Source organism: Pelodiscus sinensis, chromosome 23, assembly GCF_049634645.1.
Source record: "Pelodiscus sinensis isolate JC-2024 chromosome 23, ASM4963464v1, whole genome shotgun sequence".
Taxonomy (NCBI): domain Eukaryota; kingdom Metazoa; phylum Chordata; order Testudines; family Trionychidae; genus Pelodiscus; species Pelodiscus sinensis.
The window spans coordinates 18,655,685-18,670,704 of record NC_134733.1 but is presented as its reverse complement, the minus strand read 5'-3'; the positions used below and the strand labels follow the sequence as shown (position 1 = coordinate 18,670,704).

Genomic DNA, 15,020 nt, shown 5'->3' with positions numbered 1-15,020 from the left:
TTTGTGGCAGCAGATAAATGGTACAGCAGACTAAAATAATACTTGAATCTTAGGAGACCACAGTTAAAAAATCTAACACAGGTCACATGGCAAGATAGTTAAACTCTGCATGAGGATATCAGGAGTGAGGCAGATCAGGGAATAGTAAAATTCATTAGCCTGTTTACATGAGGAAACTTGCATATCACACATACTTAGCTGTAGCCAGATATGTTCTCAGTTCCATAAGCAATGAAACTCAAAGTGCTCTAAAATAGAACCACCAGTCCCTTCTCTCTAGAGATTTCATGAGACCTAAATGACAACATGCAATAGTTTATACATTCTGTGGGACATGTACTCCTTAATCTACTGCTTTTTAATACATTCTAAGGAAGTCATAATGACTTTGAATTACTTTCCAGGAATCTGGAATTTTACAGATTTAGGCCAGCATTTTCAAATGTGGGAGCCTAAAAGTGCTTAAATAAATGACTTTATTTTTTCAGAAGTGCTGAACACACACATTTCCCAGTAAAGTAAAGCAGAGCTGTGTATGCTCAGTATCTTTGAACATCAGGTCACTTATTTAGTTCCCTAAATATGAATTTGTGCATTTAACATTTGAGGTTTGTCTCTGGTTTACATGTGCATAACAAGGATTTTAGTGCTGATTTTATAATTTTTTTCTTTGTGTTTTTATGCTTACTATACATTCATACTTATGATTGAAAAATAATTTAAGAAAGAAAAGAAAAAAGTGTGTAAATGTGTGTTCATATAACCCAAATAACTATTCAATGCCTCAACATTGTTGCAATGGTTAATCATTTATGACAGTAGAAGTTTGTTTGTTTTTTCTAAAGGGAAATCCAGGAGTGCCCCATTAACAATGGTAATAATAATAAGACCCTGAAGAATGCAGACAAAGTTCAGATATTAAACTTGCGCAGAAATCTCAACCAGCTTGACAATGTAGCCAAAGAAAAGGACGTTACCATCCAAAAACACAGGTTAGTGTTTAGCCATAGACCTCCTCCCTGCTCGGCTACTAGGCTCCAACTGAGCTGGGAGCTCCCTCTCTTATACTTCCAGCCCCACCCTTCTGCTTCCTGAGGGCCGGGGCGCTCTGGTACCACTCACCAAGGTGTTTTTAGGGGAACTTGCTCCTCCGGGTCAACAGGAGGCCATGCTGCCTCCTTACATGCCTGTAATCCAGAATGAACATTACTAGTCTCTTTTCATTGTTCGAACTGAATGACAAGTAAATTGGATGTTAAAAATTCATTTTCAGTTATCTTGTAACACAAGTGAAGAAGGCTCAGATTTAAAGGTCTTTAAATCTGTTAGTGGCCCTTTTTGTGAAGACTTAGTTATTCTCAATTTTTATTCCTCTATACTAAATCATACAAATAGTTTGAGAGAGACACCTGTTGGTTTTATAGATAATAAAAAACGGTGGTCATATGAATATAAACCCAATAACTCCCATGCTATAAGTCCACACTATAAGTCTTTGTGTGATACTCAGGATATTAGTTGCATATACTAGCCATATGCCAAATCCTGCTCTCATTTAAACCTGTATTTAAATCAACTGGAATTTGCTGAGGAAACGGCAGAAAAAACAGCCTCCTCTAAGATCCTCAACTAGTATAAGTTCGGAGAGGAGTCCTGTGGCATCTTATAGACTAACTGAAGTGTTGGAGCATAAGCTTTCGTGGGCAAACACCCATTTCGTCTGATGAAGTGGGTCTTCGCTCACGAAAGCTTATGCTCCAACACTTCAGTTAGTCTATAAGGTGCCACAGGACTCCTTGCCACTTTTGCAGATTCAGACTAACATGGCTACCCCTTTGAAACTAGTGTAAGTTGTCATAGCATCACTGATGTGAGTGGAGCTATGACGTTTACATCATCTGAAGATTTGTCCCTTAAGTTCAACCACAGAAACAGATTTACACTGGCAATGTTCTTTTAGGCCTGTACATTAAACAACATCATTAATTCCTCTTTTTAAATGGCTATGGCTAAAAGGGGACTGATATGACTTAAACAGGATACCAAAAAATTCTGATTAGCATTAATAAAAGGAATATTTTACTACAAAATACCTACTGACAATGCTTCTCTAAATTACTTCTAAGCAACATCAGTAACTCATCTTGCTAATGGGAATATCAAGTAGATAATTCAGAGTTTGGTGGTCTACTGAAACCTCGAAAATCAGAGTTGTACTTTGCCTTCGTATTTCGCTAACAACATATTTTCAGGATTTTGTTTGCTATTCAAAATCTCTAACGTGTTGCTGTTGTGTTTATGGCTGAGCAGCCGTGATTCTTTTAAATAAGCTCCCTGAGTTTACAATCACTTAGAGATTTTTAAACATAATTAATTTTAATGTATAATAAGCACTAATAATCCCTTTTCTGAAACAGAACAAGAATTAATTGTTTGAGAAATTGCTTTTTCATATTGAAAATAATTTCCATTGCTTTATATTTTACTAGCAATCCTATACAGTAAAATGTGGCCAACTCATGCTGTGTATGCATAATGTGTAATGCAACAAAAGGAGAGGGGAAAAAGTCAAGTTAATCACAAAAGCTATTTGAGCTGCCAAGGAAAATTATCAGCAAGTTATATAGTGAGTTAGGAGTGTTTGGCACTGGGAATTCATGCCTAGGGACTCATAAATGATCAGCAGAGATTATGAAAACTCAAAGAAGGAACCATTATTTCAGCTGTTCTGTAGTCTGTCCTAAAAGTTAATCCCAGTAGTCTGCCCCTCAAACTGCATAGTTTAAATATCCATGTTATTTGAATGAAAAACGAGTCACTCTTAAAAGTTAAGAAATTGTGAAATAAAGCAGGTGACATGCTTTTTGTCAGTGCAATTAGGGTTGGCCTCACAGATGGGTGAGGTGGACAAACACTGACGATTCCGTGGCCAAAGCTCAAGGATGACGGGGAATGTGGGGAAGCAGCAAGAGCTGGGGTCTGTGTGGGGAGCCCAGAGAAGCAGTGTGGGCCAGACAGGATGGAGGGATGGATGGGGAACTAAGAGAGGCAGTGGAAGCAAGGGAGGCCAAAATATAAGTTCTTCTTTGAGAGGTGTCCCTGGGGATGCTCCACGTTAGGTGCTGAGCACCCCTGCGCCTCTGGACGGATTTTTGCATAGCAGTGAATTAGGGGGCTGCGCATGCTCGGCGCGCTGAGTACACAGGCTTCCCCTGGTACCATCGCACATGAGCAGCTCCTCTCCCCTTCAGTTCCTTTCTACCTTCCCCGGCTTTGGACGGAACTCTGCAGTGCTCTCGCTAAACTTGTCTCCTCATAAACTAATTCATTGTAATTAGATAGTAATTAGAGTTATTAGCAGTTCTAATGTTGTTTGTTATTATTGTTAGTGTTAGTTTAAAAAGAAGGTTCCGGTCTCGAACTGCCTTCAGAGCCATACACCGGCATGGGCTCACCTGGCTTCAAACAGTGCACTCTGCAATGACGTGATACCTGCTTCTGATGGGCATGATAGATGTGTGCCCAGAGCACAATTTTCCATAAGGCTGGCTCTGAGACTGAGTGTAATAACAGTACAATGTAACCTTAGAATTGAAAGACCTTACAAAAGAAAACTAGACTCTTTGGCCACTTAGGTGTTGCAATGCTCAGGCCTGGCCTACACTGGTAGTTTAGATCGAATTTAGCTGCATCAAGTCGAATTTCTAAATAATGAGTCCATACCTCTAAGCCTGTTCCATCAATTTTTAAGGGTTGTTAAAGTCAATTTTGGTACTCCAGCTCTCCACAAGGAGTAATGCTAAATTTGACCTTGCATGGTTGCCTTTACGATATTGGAAAGTCAAAGTTCTTGGACTCCAGGAGGTGTTCCACAGTGCCCTGTGGTGCCTGTTCTGGCAAGGACTTTCAACTCCACTATTCCCCAGGTGAATAAAAAAAGCCCTGGGAAAATGTGAATTTTTATTTGAGCAGACCTCAGAGCAGGCAGCATACCTGAGCAGCACACCTGATCATAAGTTCCATGAGTTCTCAGGATTGCAGACAAGCACTAGCATGGAGTGTGCAGACGATCCTGCACCTCATTATTGTATGGGGAGAGAAATTTGTTCTCACAGAACTATGAACAAGCAAAAGAAATGCAGATATCTATGCCAAGATCACAAAGGATATGGAGGAGAAAAGATTCACCAGGGACGCCCAGCAGTGCCGCATGAAAATAAAGGAGCTGAGGCAGTTGTGTCAGAAGACAAAGGAGGCAAGCAGATGGTCTGGATCATCGCCACAAACATGCTGTTTCTTATGAGTAGCTACATGGGATCCTGGGGGGGACCCAACCAGCTTCCCTAGCCAGTCCATGAATTCTTCTGAAGACACTCCTTGGGCAACAGTGTGGAGGACTGTGTGGATGAGGAGGAGGAGAATGGTCAGCAGGCAAGTGGGGGCAACTGATGTCACCGACAGCCAGGACCTTTTTATAACATTGGAGACAATCCCCCACTCCCAGGACATCTTAAAGGTGGGCACTGATCTCAGGGAGGGCACTCCTGGTGAGTTCACATTTTTTGTCATTCTACAAGTGGTATAAGGCATGATCTGTGGGTGTGATCTGTGGTGGCCACTATGCCTACACAATGGAGTGGAAGAGTCCCTGGAATAGCTTGTTAATTTGTCAGGAGATGGAGCAGGAATCCTCCCTGCACATCTCCATAAAGCTCTCATAGAGGAACTCTTTGATCCTTCTCACAATGTTTCTGGGGAGCCTGCCTTCTTCTAAGGATGTTAAATATCAATTAATTTACTAGTCTAGTAGTCTATTGAATTTCCATTCACTACTCGACCAGTTGATAGGCGCTTCCGTATTCCTCCTTTGAATTGTACAAGAGCCCCAGTGGGCTCTTTGTGCATTTCAAAGTTGGAACTCCACGTGCAGCCAGGGGAGCAGTGGGACTTCGCTGACCCCAGGCTCCATGTAGCGCTGCTGCTTTGAAATGCTGCATGGAGCCGGGGAAAGTGGCAGCACCACACGGAGCCTGAGGTATGGGCTGTGTGTGGCCACTTTGAAATGCTGTGGCCTCTGATAGAGGCAGCAAGTGGGGGCGAGGCGGGGGAGAAGCGACTAGTTGACTTGACTGTCTTATGACCATTTGCTTATCAGATAGTCGACTAGTTCTTAACATCCTTACCTTATTCCATCCTCCACGGTAGGACACCTTTCCATGCCAAGCCAGTAGTAAGTAGTCTGGCATCATTGCAGCACAAAGCATTACAACATAAATTTCTTGCCACATTCAGTCAACATCTGCTCCTATCACTCTGTGTGATTACTGGCTAGGCACTGTGCCTTGACCCCGCATCTTGCTGCCACACTCAGGCCCCCTCCCAACTGCAGGCTCCTGCAGTAAGGAAAAGTTGCACTCTTCTGGAATATGGGGGTTACCAAATACTCAGGTGCTGTGAGAGTCCCTTTCTGCCCTGCAGGCTCGAGCCCCTGCCTGTTTTTTACCATGCCTGCCACCAAACTGAGTCCAACTGCTCCCTTAAGAACTCTGTGTTGTACCTGCTGAATAGTGGCCACTTAAAAGCATAACTGTGGTCTTGTACATAACACATCCCTATTGTCTTTAGACAGACCTTTCTTTTATGCTAACAGATTAGGTTTTATATCCTTCACTTTTCGTTACAGCAGGAAGAGCAGTGAGCACAGTTGGACAGGGAGCACTTAACGAGTGGAGAATCGCACGGCTGCAGGGAACTGGAAGAACCAGGAGAGAATCTTGACGACCATGGCAGATGAGATAAACCACATGGCAACCTTCAAGGACAGCTACATGCACAGGCATCCCGTCTAGCCCTTGTGGCCATTCCCTCCTCACTGAGTCCCATAGCCTCCTCTCTCAGGGGCCCTAGAACACATTGGGAAAGTCAAGGACAGCCTCATACTCAACCCCCAGGGATGTGTCCTGAAGCAAAAGGCTGTTCATCTCACAATTGTGATCATACACGCATATATGCAAAGCTCTCGTCCTGAACTCCTTTTCTGCCCCTGCTGTGTTCCCTACATAAACATGCGTGATTTCTGAACAACATTCTCTTTATTGCTTGTACTGGAGGTGGGAGAAATACAGGCAAGTACACTGAATGCAGGGGCAGCTCATTAAGAACAACATGCATGACTCTCAAATTGCTCAGAGGCTTCAGGGGGTAGCCGAGGTAGTCTGTACAGGATAAACTTAAATAACAACAAAAGGTCCGGTAGCACTTTATAGACTAACAAAACACGTAGATGGGCACAGCCCACAAAATTGCTGTCTAGTCATTCATAAAGCTTTATTTCAAAGCCTCTCTGATTTGTAGTTCCCCTCACTATGCTCTCCTTATTGCCCTGGTGTCTGGCTGCTTTTGATTACTGGGTAGGTTCTTGCCTTAATCCCCTTCCCCCTCCCCCACACAACCCTGCCATATACATTTCCCGCTTACTCTCTCAAACGTTATGGAGTACACAGCAGGCTGCAGCAACAATAGGAATGTTGCTTTCACTGAGGTCTAACCTAATCAGTAGGGTACCTTCCCTTTAAATGCCCAAAAGCACATTTTACCACCATTCTTTGACGGATAATACGTTGTTTTTGTGGGTGTACCTGGGGAGTACACCCCAAACATAAGGGCAGCATGCAAGACAACGCAAATGTGCTTGTTTGAAAATTCAACAAGGGGTGAGGGAGCCTGGCATTGATAGCCAAGGGTCAACAGCTCAATATTGAATCAGAGCTGGGGTGTGGATAGGCCATGAAAAGCACTGAAGTGAATACAGGCAGCTTATGTTTGATGTAACACACAAGGGGGAAGGGATGCAAAGAGGGGTGACATGGGCAAAGCGAAAGTCTAGAACAGCATTTCTCAGTAAGGATCCAGAGCCCCCTGGAGGCCGTGAACAGGTTTCCAGGGGTCTGCCAAAATAAACCAGAGAGCAGGGCCAGCATTAGGTTCACTGGGGCCCAGGGCAGAAAACCAAATCCCGAACCTCACTGCCTGGGGCCAAAACCTGAGCAACTTAGCTTCATAAGGCCTCTTGTGGCATAGGGCCCTGGGCAATTGCTCTACTTGCTACCCCCTAATGCTGGCCCTGGCTTTTAATCTACTGAAAAACAGTTGTTGTGGCACAGGTGGGCCATGGAATTTTATAGCCTGTTGCAGAGGGAGTTCAGAAGGAAAAAGGTTGACAGCCCCTGGTATAGAAAATTATTTTTGGAGCAACAATCGGAATAGATCTGAATGAGGGCAAATTTGCATTTGTCAAGTCCAGAGGAGAATTTTGTAGTAATAAGATGCAGAATGATGAGAGCTTGGCCAATATTTTTAGGTGTGCAGATTGATAGGAAACACTGTATGTTAGTGATTTTTATGTACAAAACCTGTAGGATTTAGACAACGTGTGGATGTGAGGACCAGGATAGGGGTCTGATTCAAAGATAACTGTAGAGTTACAGACCTGAGTATGAAACAGAAACACAAAGCCTCTGACATGGTGTGGAGGAGCGGCTCCCCACTCCCCCCTCTTCCTAGCCTACTCTGGGCCTAGCGGCTACCCAGCTGTCCCTTCTATGCACAGTTTTCCAACTCTCCTGCCTCGGTGGCAATTTATTGTAGTCCCAAATGGATCTCTCCCGCCAATGGCGGGTGGGGGTAGGGAGACCCGTACCCGCCCTCTCTCACGGGTCCCAGTCCAGGGCCCTAAGGACAGGTACCGGTATAGAACTGTCCGGCTGGTAGGGCTCCTGCCTAAACGCACCAGCCCGTGGGCTGTGAGGCCCCACCCTGGGCCGCTTTCCTACCCCTCCAGGTGCCACCGGAGCGGACCCATCTTACTCCTACTCCACCCACTCCTCCGCGTCTTTACTCCGGGACTCTCCTGGCGTTCCCCCAATCCTTCTACTCCCTCGCCCATTTGCCTACTCCCTTTCGCCCACCTACTCCTGACACTCCTCCATCTGTGTCTATTGCACTCTCTCACTTTCTCTCCCTTCTCCCCCCCCTCGTGCTCATACCCCTTTTGAACCACCCGCCTGGCCCATCCCCTTGCTAGCCCCTCCCCTGATGTACGTTCCCCGTAGCCTCCCCAGACCCCGCCCACCCCCATGACGTACTGTCTAGCATATTGCTGCTGCAGCTGCGCTCGGCATCTCCCGGCCATGGTGCCACTCAGCTGGGCTGCCGCGAGGGAACAGGCAGTACAGGTGGCCGACTGCTCTCTGCGCACCCTGTAAAGCGCGGGGGTAGGCGTGGGCTGAGTGGATCAGTTCCGCTCCTGTGTAGTAAGTCTGCCCCATCACACACACACCCTTCAAGTACCCTCTTACCCCTGTCCCTTTATCATCGTGGTCCAACGGTACTCTTGAAAAAAAATCTGTGTTCCCATGGGACCGTCTGGAGTGATGATTGATATCAAAATAGTACGGCTGCAGGGACAGATACCATTGCATGATACATGCGTTTGAGTCTTTCATCGTCTGCAGCCAACAGAGGGGTGCATGGTCAGTGACCACTCGGAAACGGTTCCCTACCGTGGGCTGGTGCATTTCTGCAGGAGCCCCACCAGCCGGAAAGGTCTCTACCTGTACCTGTCTTTAGGGCCTTGGGCTGGGACCTGTTAGAGAGGGCGGGTCCGAGTCCCCCTACCATCAGCGGGAAAGATCCGTTTGGGACTACAATGAACTGCCACCGAGGCAAAAAGTTGGAAAACTGCATTGAAGGGACGGCCGGGTAGCCAATAGGCCCAAGGTAGGCTGGGAAGAGGAGGGAGCCGCTCCTCCACACATAGTAAAACGCCAGAACTAATTACAATTAAAAAATCTGCAGAATTAAAAAAACAGAAATGTGGTGGGTGGCAGGAATAAAATACAAAGGAGTGGGAAAGATTGTATTATCTCTTCCTAGAAATCTCAGCAGTACACAGCAGGAAAGTTGTGCTCATCCATCTCTGCCCACTCTTCTCTCTTATAGCAGAGCCTGCATCCTTGGAGCACACTCCAGGAGGTTTCACCAGAGATGGAAATGAAACTATGGCAGCAGTTGCTATTTCTTTTCACATGGGACAGGGAGAGTCATGCATGAAGGGTCTAATTCCCACCTGGGGGTTTGACTCAGTAATGATCATATTTCAAACGACTGTTCCAAATTATTAGGAAAAAACAGTTATTATTTTTATATTCTGTAACATTGTGACAAAAAGGAAATGGAACATACAGTACATTATAATAAAAAGGTAACTAGGAAGTTTCAATTTTGAGTATCATTGTTGAGCTATTGTTATGCAGCTGAGAAGAGAAAGTTTTAAAAGAACTGTTTCTGTGAATTTATAAATAAACGGTGTTCTTGAAGAGCTGCTGTAGTTTAGGGTTTTCAGCTTTTATTTTCTATTTTAGATAACTTTTTGGAAAATAAATATAAATCTGCAAAGTGCAATATTTCTAGACATTTCCTGCCATTTAGTCATTATCCTCCCAATGTGTGCACTCAAGATGTCAACTCGTGTCCTCCCCAATTGTGCAATCATCTCGGAGTGGCAGGAAGTTGATGCCTGGGAGTAGAGAGGCCAACAGCTGTCTGCAACATTTTTTTTTCATCATAAACAAAACCTAATAATTATCATTGAATCTTCCTTGAAAAGGGGCTTTTATTGGTAAATATCATGCAATTTTTAAAGTGGAAGTGCCATTTACAACTGTACTTGAAGCTCCACTGTCTATAACCTATTTTATAGTGACATGCTGTGAATGATTTCCCTTATTAATTGCTATTATTTTGCAGAGCAAGGGTAACGATTCTTGTACTTCACTATCAAACATAATTCTATTAACAGTTACAAATATCATGGTGACTGGGTAGCTTAGATTTATGAAGGCATATGGAGTCTTAACTTTTGAACCAGTGACCTAAAGTGACCAAGTCAATTATCTGACTATATTGTAGCCTGTGTGAAATGAAGTGGTGTTTCTAGTTCCTAGTGAGCTTCTGTCCACTCGTCAGCTAAAATCATTATCATAGCTGCAGTCTTAGTACAAAGGAGCCAAATACAAAATTAGCCAGACACACAGAATTTCCGATTTACTGCTCAAGGGGGTCCCTCCAGAATGTAAAGCAGATCGCCATGGTGTCATACAGACACCTGCATTGTTTCTTTTTATGCTTTACTGAATAAATAAAAGCCTTCAGGTCTTGTGGCTGTTGACATAACAATTCCTAAGTCTGTCCCAAAGACCACTGATCTCACTCAACTCTGGATCAAGCCCTGGACAATAACATTCACTTGCCTTTAATGACATAGGTGGTCTCACTGAAGTCAGTGGGACTATTCATGAACTTAAACACCCAGCTTAAATGTTTTCTTGCATGAAGGTCAAAAAGTATAAAACCCAAGTTAAAAATATGCTGAAGGAGGCTAAATTTTAAAAATATTCTTTGTCATCGTCATTAGTAGATGACACTAGAACTCCGAATGAAATCAGAATTAAGATGTTATATATATTTTTTCTAAATTCCTGGTACAAATATTTTAAAGTTTGCAAGTGTCCCTAAAGAAACTCTTGATAGGATCCAACTATGATCCTAAGGAACAGATACGCTTCAAGAAAAGGCATGAGAAATATACCAGATATAAATAAGTATATTTTTTGTTTGTTTCAGAGAGAAGCTTAGTGCCTGCCAGCTGCGGCTCGAAATGCTAACAAAAGAACGAGAGTGCACAGAGACCAAAATAGAAGAAGGGAAAAAGGCTGGAAATATGTAGGTAGAGGGTATTTCTGGTTGTCACAGATTATTGGCATGCTCTGGGTTTACACATGGGGAGGGAAAGGTAATGAAATAAACTTTGTGACATTTTCCCTCTTCTTATTGTTGAAAATGTTTGATAATATTGTTAAACATATTCTTGAATCTATCAAATGACACCATTGCCATTATCAGGATAAAAAAACAAGCTGTTATCTCTCAGTGGGCCATGCCATCTGGCAAGGAGCATTGCATGGTCATGCTGTGCTTGGAGAACAGATCAGACAGGTTAGGTCCCAAATTGGTGAAGACTAAGTGATGCAATTACTCTCCAGGCAACTTATTATTCACACCAGCACTACCTTTCACTGGATATACAGAGCAGCAGTACAGTAGCTTGGAAAAGGCTCATCTGTGCAGTTTCCTGTTCAGAGGTAAGATGCTACTAAGGCAATTGCTGTGAAATAAGAAGTGTGAATTGGGGGTTAAAGGAACGTCTCATGACGGCAGATATTTGAGTTAATCCTTTGCATTTGGACAACATTGACAAGGTGGAATGATCAAATGCAGGATTTCCTAGTAGGAAGAGCAGGGAACTAGGTATCAGAACTCATGAATTCTTTACTTTGTTCTGTAACTGACTTGTGAGACCTCAAGCGGGTTCCTGCCTCCCTTTGCTTATCTATAAAATGGGAATGATAACTCTTTAGTTACCTGAAATCTGCTTTTTGAGATCCCATTGAATGTTTTCTCTATAGCAACTTGTATCCAAGGAGCTCAAAGTAATTTAAGAATATTAAACACTGTAGGTCAGGGTTGGGGAACCTTTTTTAGGTCAGAGCTACTGACCCACAGAAAAATCAGTCTGGGGCCGCACACGAGTGCAAAACAAAACAAAAAAGCCCAAAACAAAAAAACAAAAACCCAAACCAAAACCAACAAAGAAAACCCCTCACTGATGTCACCCCTGACTAAAAAGGAGAAGGATATACCCCACATTCCCCTCGCACACCAGAGCCGGGGGGGCCCAGGCTAGTAGATTTTGTATGCTCCAGCCCCACAGGAGGGCAGGGTGGGGGGGAGGGAGCCTGGAGCATCAGCTCAAGAGCCCCAATGCTGGGGGGCAGGAGGGAGCCCTTAACCAGAAAAGCCAGAGGCTGCATCCCAGGCCTTAGGTTCCCTTCCCCTGCTGTAGGTAATAGTAAAAAACTGAAGTATGTGATAAATTAAATTTTGAATCTCACACTGTGTCCTGCATGAACACATTCAGATCCAGATTCTAATCCAAAATTTTCCACAAATTTTAGTGTGTGGTACTGGGGGCACTGGACCATCATATTGATTTATGGCAATATCCTAATACTGTTCATAGGATTTACTGTTCCAGTGGTAAATATGGTAAAAACATTTTGCTTCTGATTTCTGTGTAATTTTCATCTTCTTTATCCCAAACATTTTTTTGTTTTACTAGATAAACATATTTTCTACTAATCTTTAACAAATAATAACAAACCCATTAACTAAAAATAAAATCTTCAAATTATTATTAACCTATAGTGCTCCACCACAAAATAAATTGAAGTAAGGAATTGTTTGTCTGTTGCTAACAATAACTAAATCATGCTAATTAAGAGAGCATTAGTTGATGCTACTGTTCTTCAACCACACTTTCACTTATGGGATTAAAGCGCACAGTGGTTTTTTTTGTTTGTTTTTGTTTTCAGAAATAATTAGGTTGTTCACAATAGTTACAACAAACTGAAGAGGAATAACAGATACAACTAGTGTCCTGTTACATGAAATATATTCAGACTTCTTCTGTCTCCTCTTCAATAATATGGCCCAAATTCTGTCACTGTATTCACCGATATAAATCTGGAGGATCTTAACTGGTTTTCAGGAAGTTACCCTGTATTTATACATGTGTTATTTAAGTCAGTCCTGAGTCTCCCCCATGTTTTCTCATATTTCCATTTTTGTTTGACTGATGCTCATTAACAATACATGTGTGAACTAACCTAATCTAAAATAGTTAAAGAAATACCGTTCCTAAAAGCTACACACAAATTATGATAACAAACAAAACAAAATGATGGCCATTGGATTAGTTATTTTGTGTGAGATAACAATCTTGATTTACAGAGACTGTCTTGTGATTCCTATGAGAAATACAAGCATTAATGGGAATACAAACATGCCTCACTTTGAGAATCAAACCATGACAACCTATTGCTGTCATCATATCAGTGATATATAAAATGTACCTGACAGTCTCATGGATACTTCATTTATACCTTACCATGAAGTATTTTATATAGATAAAGTCTGTGGAGTTTTACATGTAGTTCACAGATTCACTAAATTTTATTTTGCACCTTAATAATGGAAGATGAATTCTAAAAATAAGGCTACCTGCAGTCTGTTCATTTTATGCAAGTTTGTCATTGTAGCACTCAGCAGGCAAAATCTAAGTGCCATTGACTCAATGGCCACAATGAAAATATGATAAACTTACAGAGAATGTAATGACACTTGTATACCTTTATCTTGGGCTGATTCTTCCAACTTCCAGGAAAGCCCCTTGATCGTTTTCATCATGTTACATGAGTCTCTCATTTTTAGCCTTACTCAGTCACTGGAATTATATAAAGGGATTTTCACCCTGGGGTAAATAAAATGTAGATTTAAAAAATGTATGTATAGTACAAAATACAGTAATCTTAACATATATAGTTAGTTCAGTTTACATTTATCATTACTTCCCCCACTATTAATTTAATCATCTTGTTAATATGGATCAACTGACATCTGAAGTATGCAATGTCATTTTTAGTTTTGCTGCTCTAATGCCTGTTATGACAAGGAACTAGTATTTACATATTCTATTTTTCAGCATCATATGTTCGTAAAATGCACAAATGCAATAGAATGCAACAGCAGCTACTGAGTTACTTTACTGTGGTGTGGGAGGCAATTTACTGGACTTTTCCAGTTTGTTTAAATTAAAAGCGCTGGGGGGGGGGAGGGGGTTGTGCGCTGGTATCTCCTGTGTTATGAACGAGGTTTGAAGCTGCCACTGTGCCTTGTACTATTCTTCAGGTCAATAAAATGTCTATAAATAACAAACTAATACAGGTAACTTAATTGCCAAAACAGAAGGGCTAATAAGCAAAACCAACAGACTGAATGGTGATATATGCCTAAATGTTTAAGGAAAATTAATTTCTGTGTAGTAGACACTATTGCCTACAGGTACGTCTACATTGCACAGCTATTTCATGATACTGGAGGCATCCTGAAATAGCTACCCCGCCTCTACACAAGCCGCTCAGTATTTCAAAATACTTTTTGAAATAAAGGGCATGCTATTTCGCTCTCCTGGTAAACCTTGCTGCACGACGGATAAGGGATGGCCTGAAATAGAGCATTATATTGAAATTTGGCACTACATAGACACGCCAAATTTCAAAATAAGCTATTTCGAAATAGATTCGAAATAAGTTACGCAATTTGCATAGCACAAATTGCGTATCTTATTTCAAGATTAGGGTGCTGTGTAGACGCACCCTAATAGAGAGTTTGAGTGTGACTGAATTTTAGATTCTCTGGGCAAATAAACATAGGGATTTTTAAAATGTAAACTTATTTAAAAAAATAGTTTGATTGTCCGAAGACTTGAGGGAGTTGAGAATGCAATGTAATTTGCTGAAATAGCTGAATTAAATCTTTTTTTTTTTTTGGTCTTTTGAACAAAAATTATACTAATAAAATATCCTCTTTGGTCTGTTATGGCTTCTAAAGTTAGTTTCCACAGTTCTTCCTCACATGAAGTCAGGAAGGGGGACAGAATTGCTGGACCCCTGAGCAAGGTGGAGAGGGCAGCTCTGTGGTCCTGGAAGGGGCAGAGCCTTGGATGGAAGCGGCAGAGCCCCTTGGATGGGGCATCTAGCCCTCAGAGCCACTCAGAGTGTACTGTGCAGTGCTCCGGTGATAAGTTAAATGGCCTGAGGCACTGGCCGCCACGGCTGCAATAGTGGCGGTGGTCAGGAGCCACAGGCCCTTTTGAATCGCTGGGCCCTGAGGTAACGACCCCCTTTAACCTCCCTCCTTATCAGTGGGCCTTTATGGAGTCGTTTTGAGACACTATATCCTCATAATAATTTACTGTAGAAGAAATATGCTTGGTATTAGATACCCTATAATATTTAAATAATCATTAAACAAATGCTAAGAAAAGCAACATAACTTATGCC

At 42.3% G+C, this 15,020-nt stretch overlaps 2 protein-coding genes across 9 annotated transcripts in view; one reads left to right on the top strand and one right to left on the bottom strand.

Annotated features, from left to right (window-relative positions):
- Positions 1–13,429, bottom strand: part of GABRD (gamma-aminobutyric acid type A receptor subunit delta) — an 80,399-nt gene extending 66,970 nt beyond the window's left edge. The window contains exon 1 of the mRNA XM_014571569.3: positions 13,308–13,429. The gene's annotated coding sequence lies outside the window, so the exon portion shown is untranslated. The remainder of the gene's footprint in view (positions 1–13,307) is intronic.
- Positions 1–15,020, top strand: part of CFAP74 (cilia and flagella associated protein 74) — a 121,340-nt gene that overhangs the window by 12,544 nt on the left and 93,776 nt on the right. For 6 of the 8 annotated variants that reach the window (XR_012897383.1, XM_075906898.1, XM_075906897.1 and 3 more), the window contains 2 exons: positions 846–992; positions 10,684–10,782. Coding sequence is in view for 5 of the 8 variants with exons in the window: in XM_075906898.1 (XP_075763013.1) it covers positions 846–992; positions 10,684–10,782 (246 nt within the window). In the remaining 3 variants the exon portion in view is untranslated. Of the gene's footprint in view, positions 1–845; positions 993–10,683; positions 10,783–11,102; positions 11,202–15,020 lie in introns of those variants that run through there. The other 2 variants (XM_025182673.2, XM_025182672.2) reach the window with 2 other exon arrangements.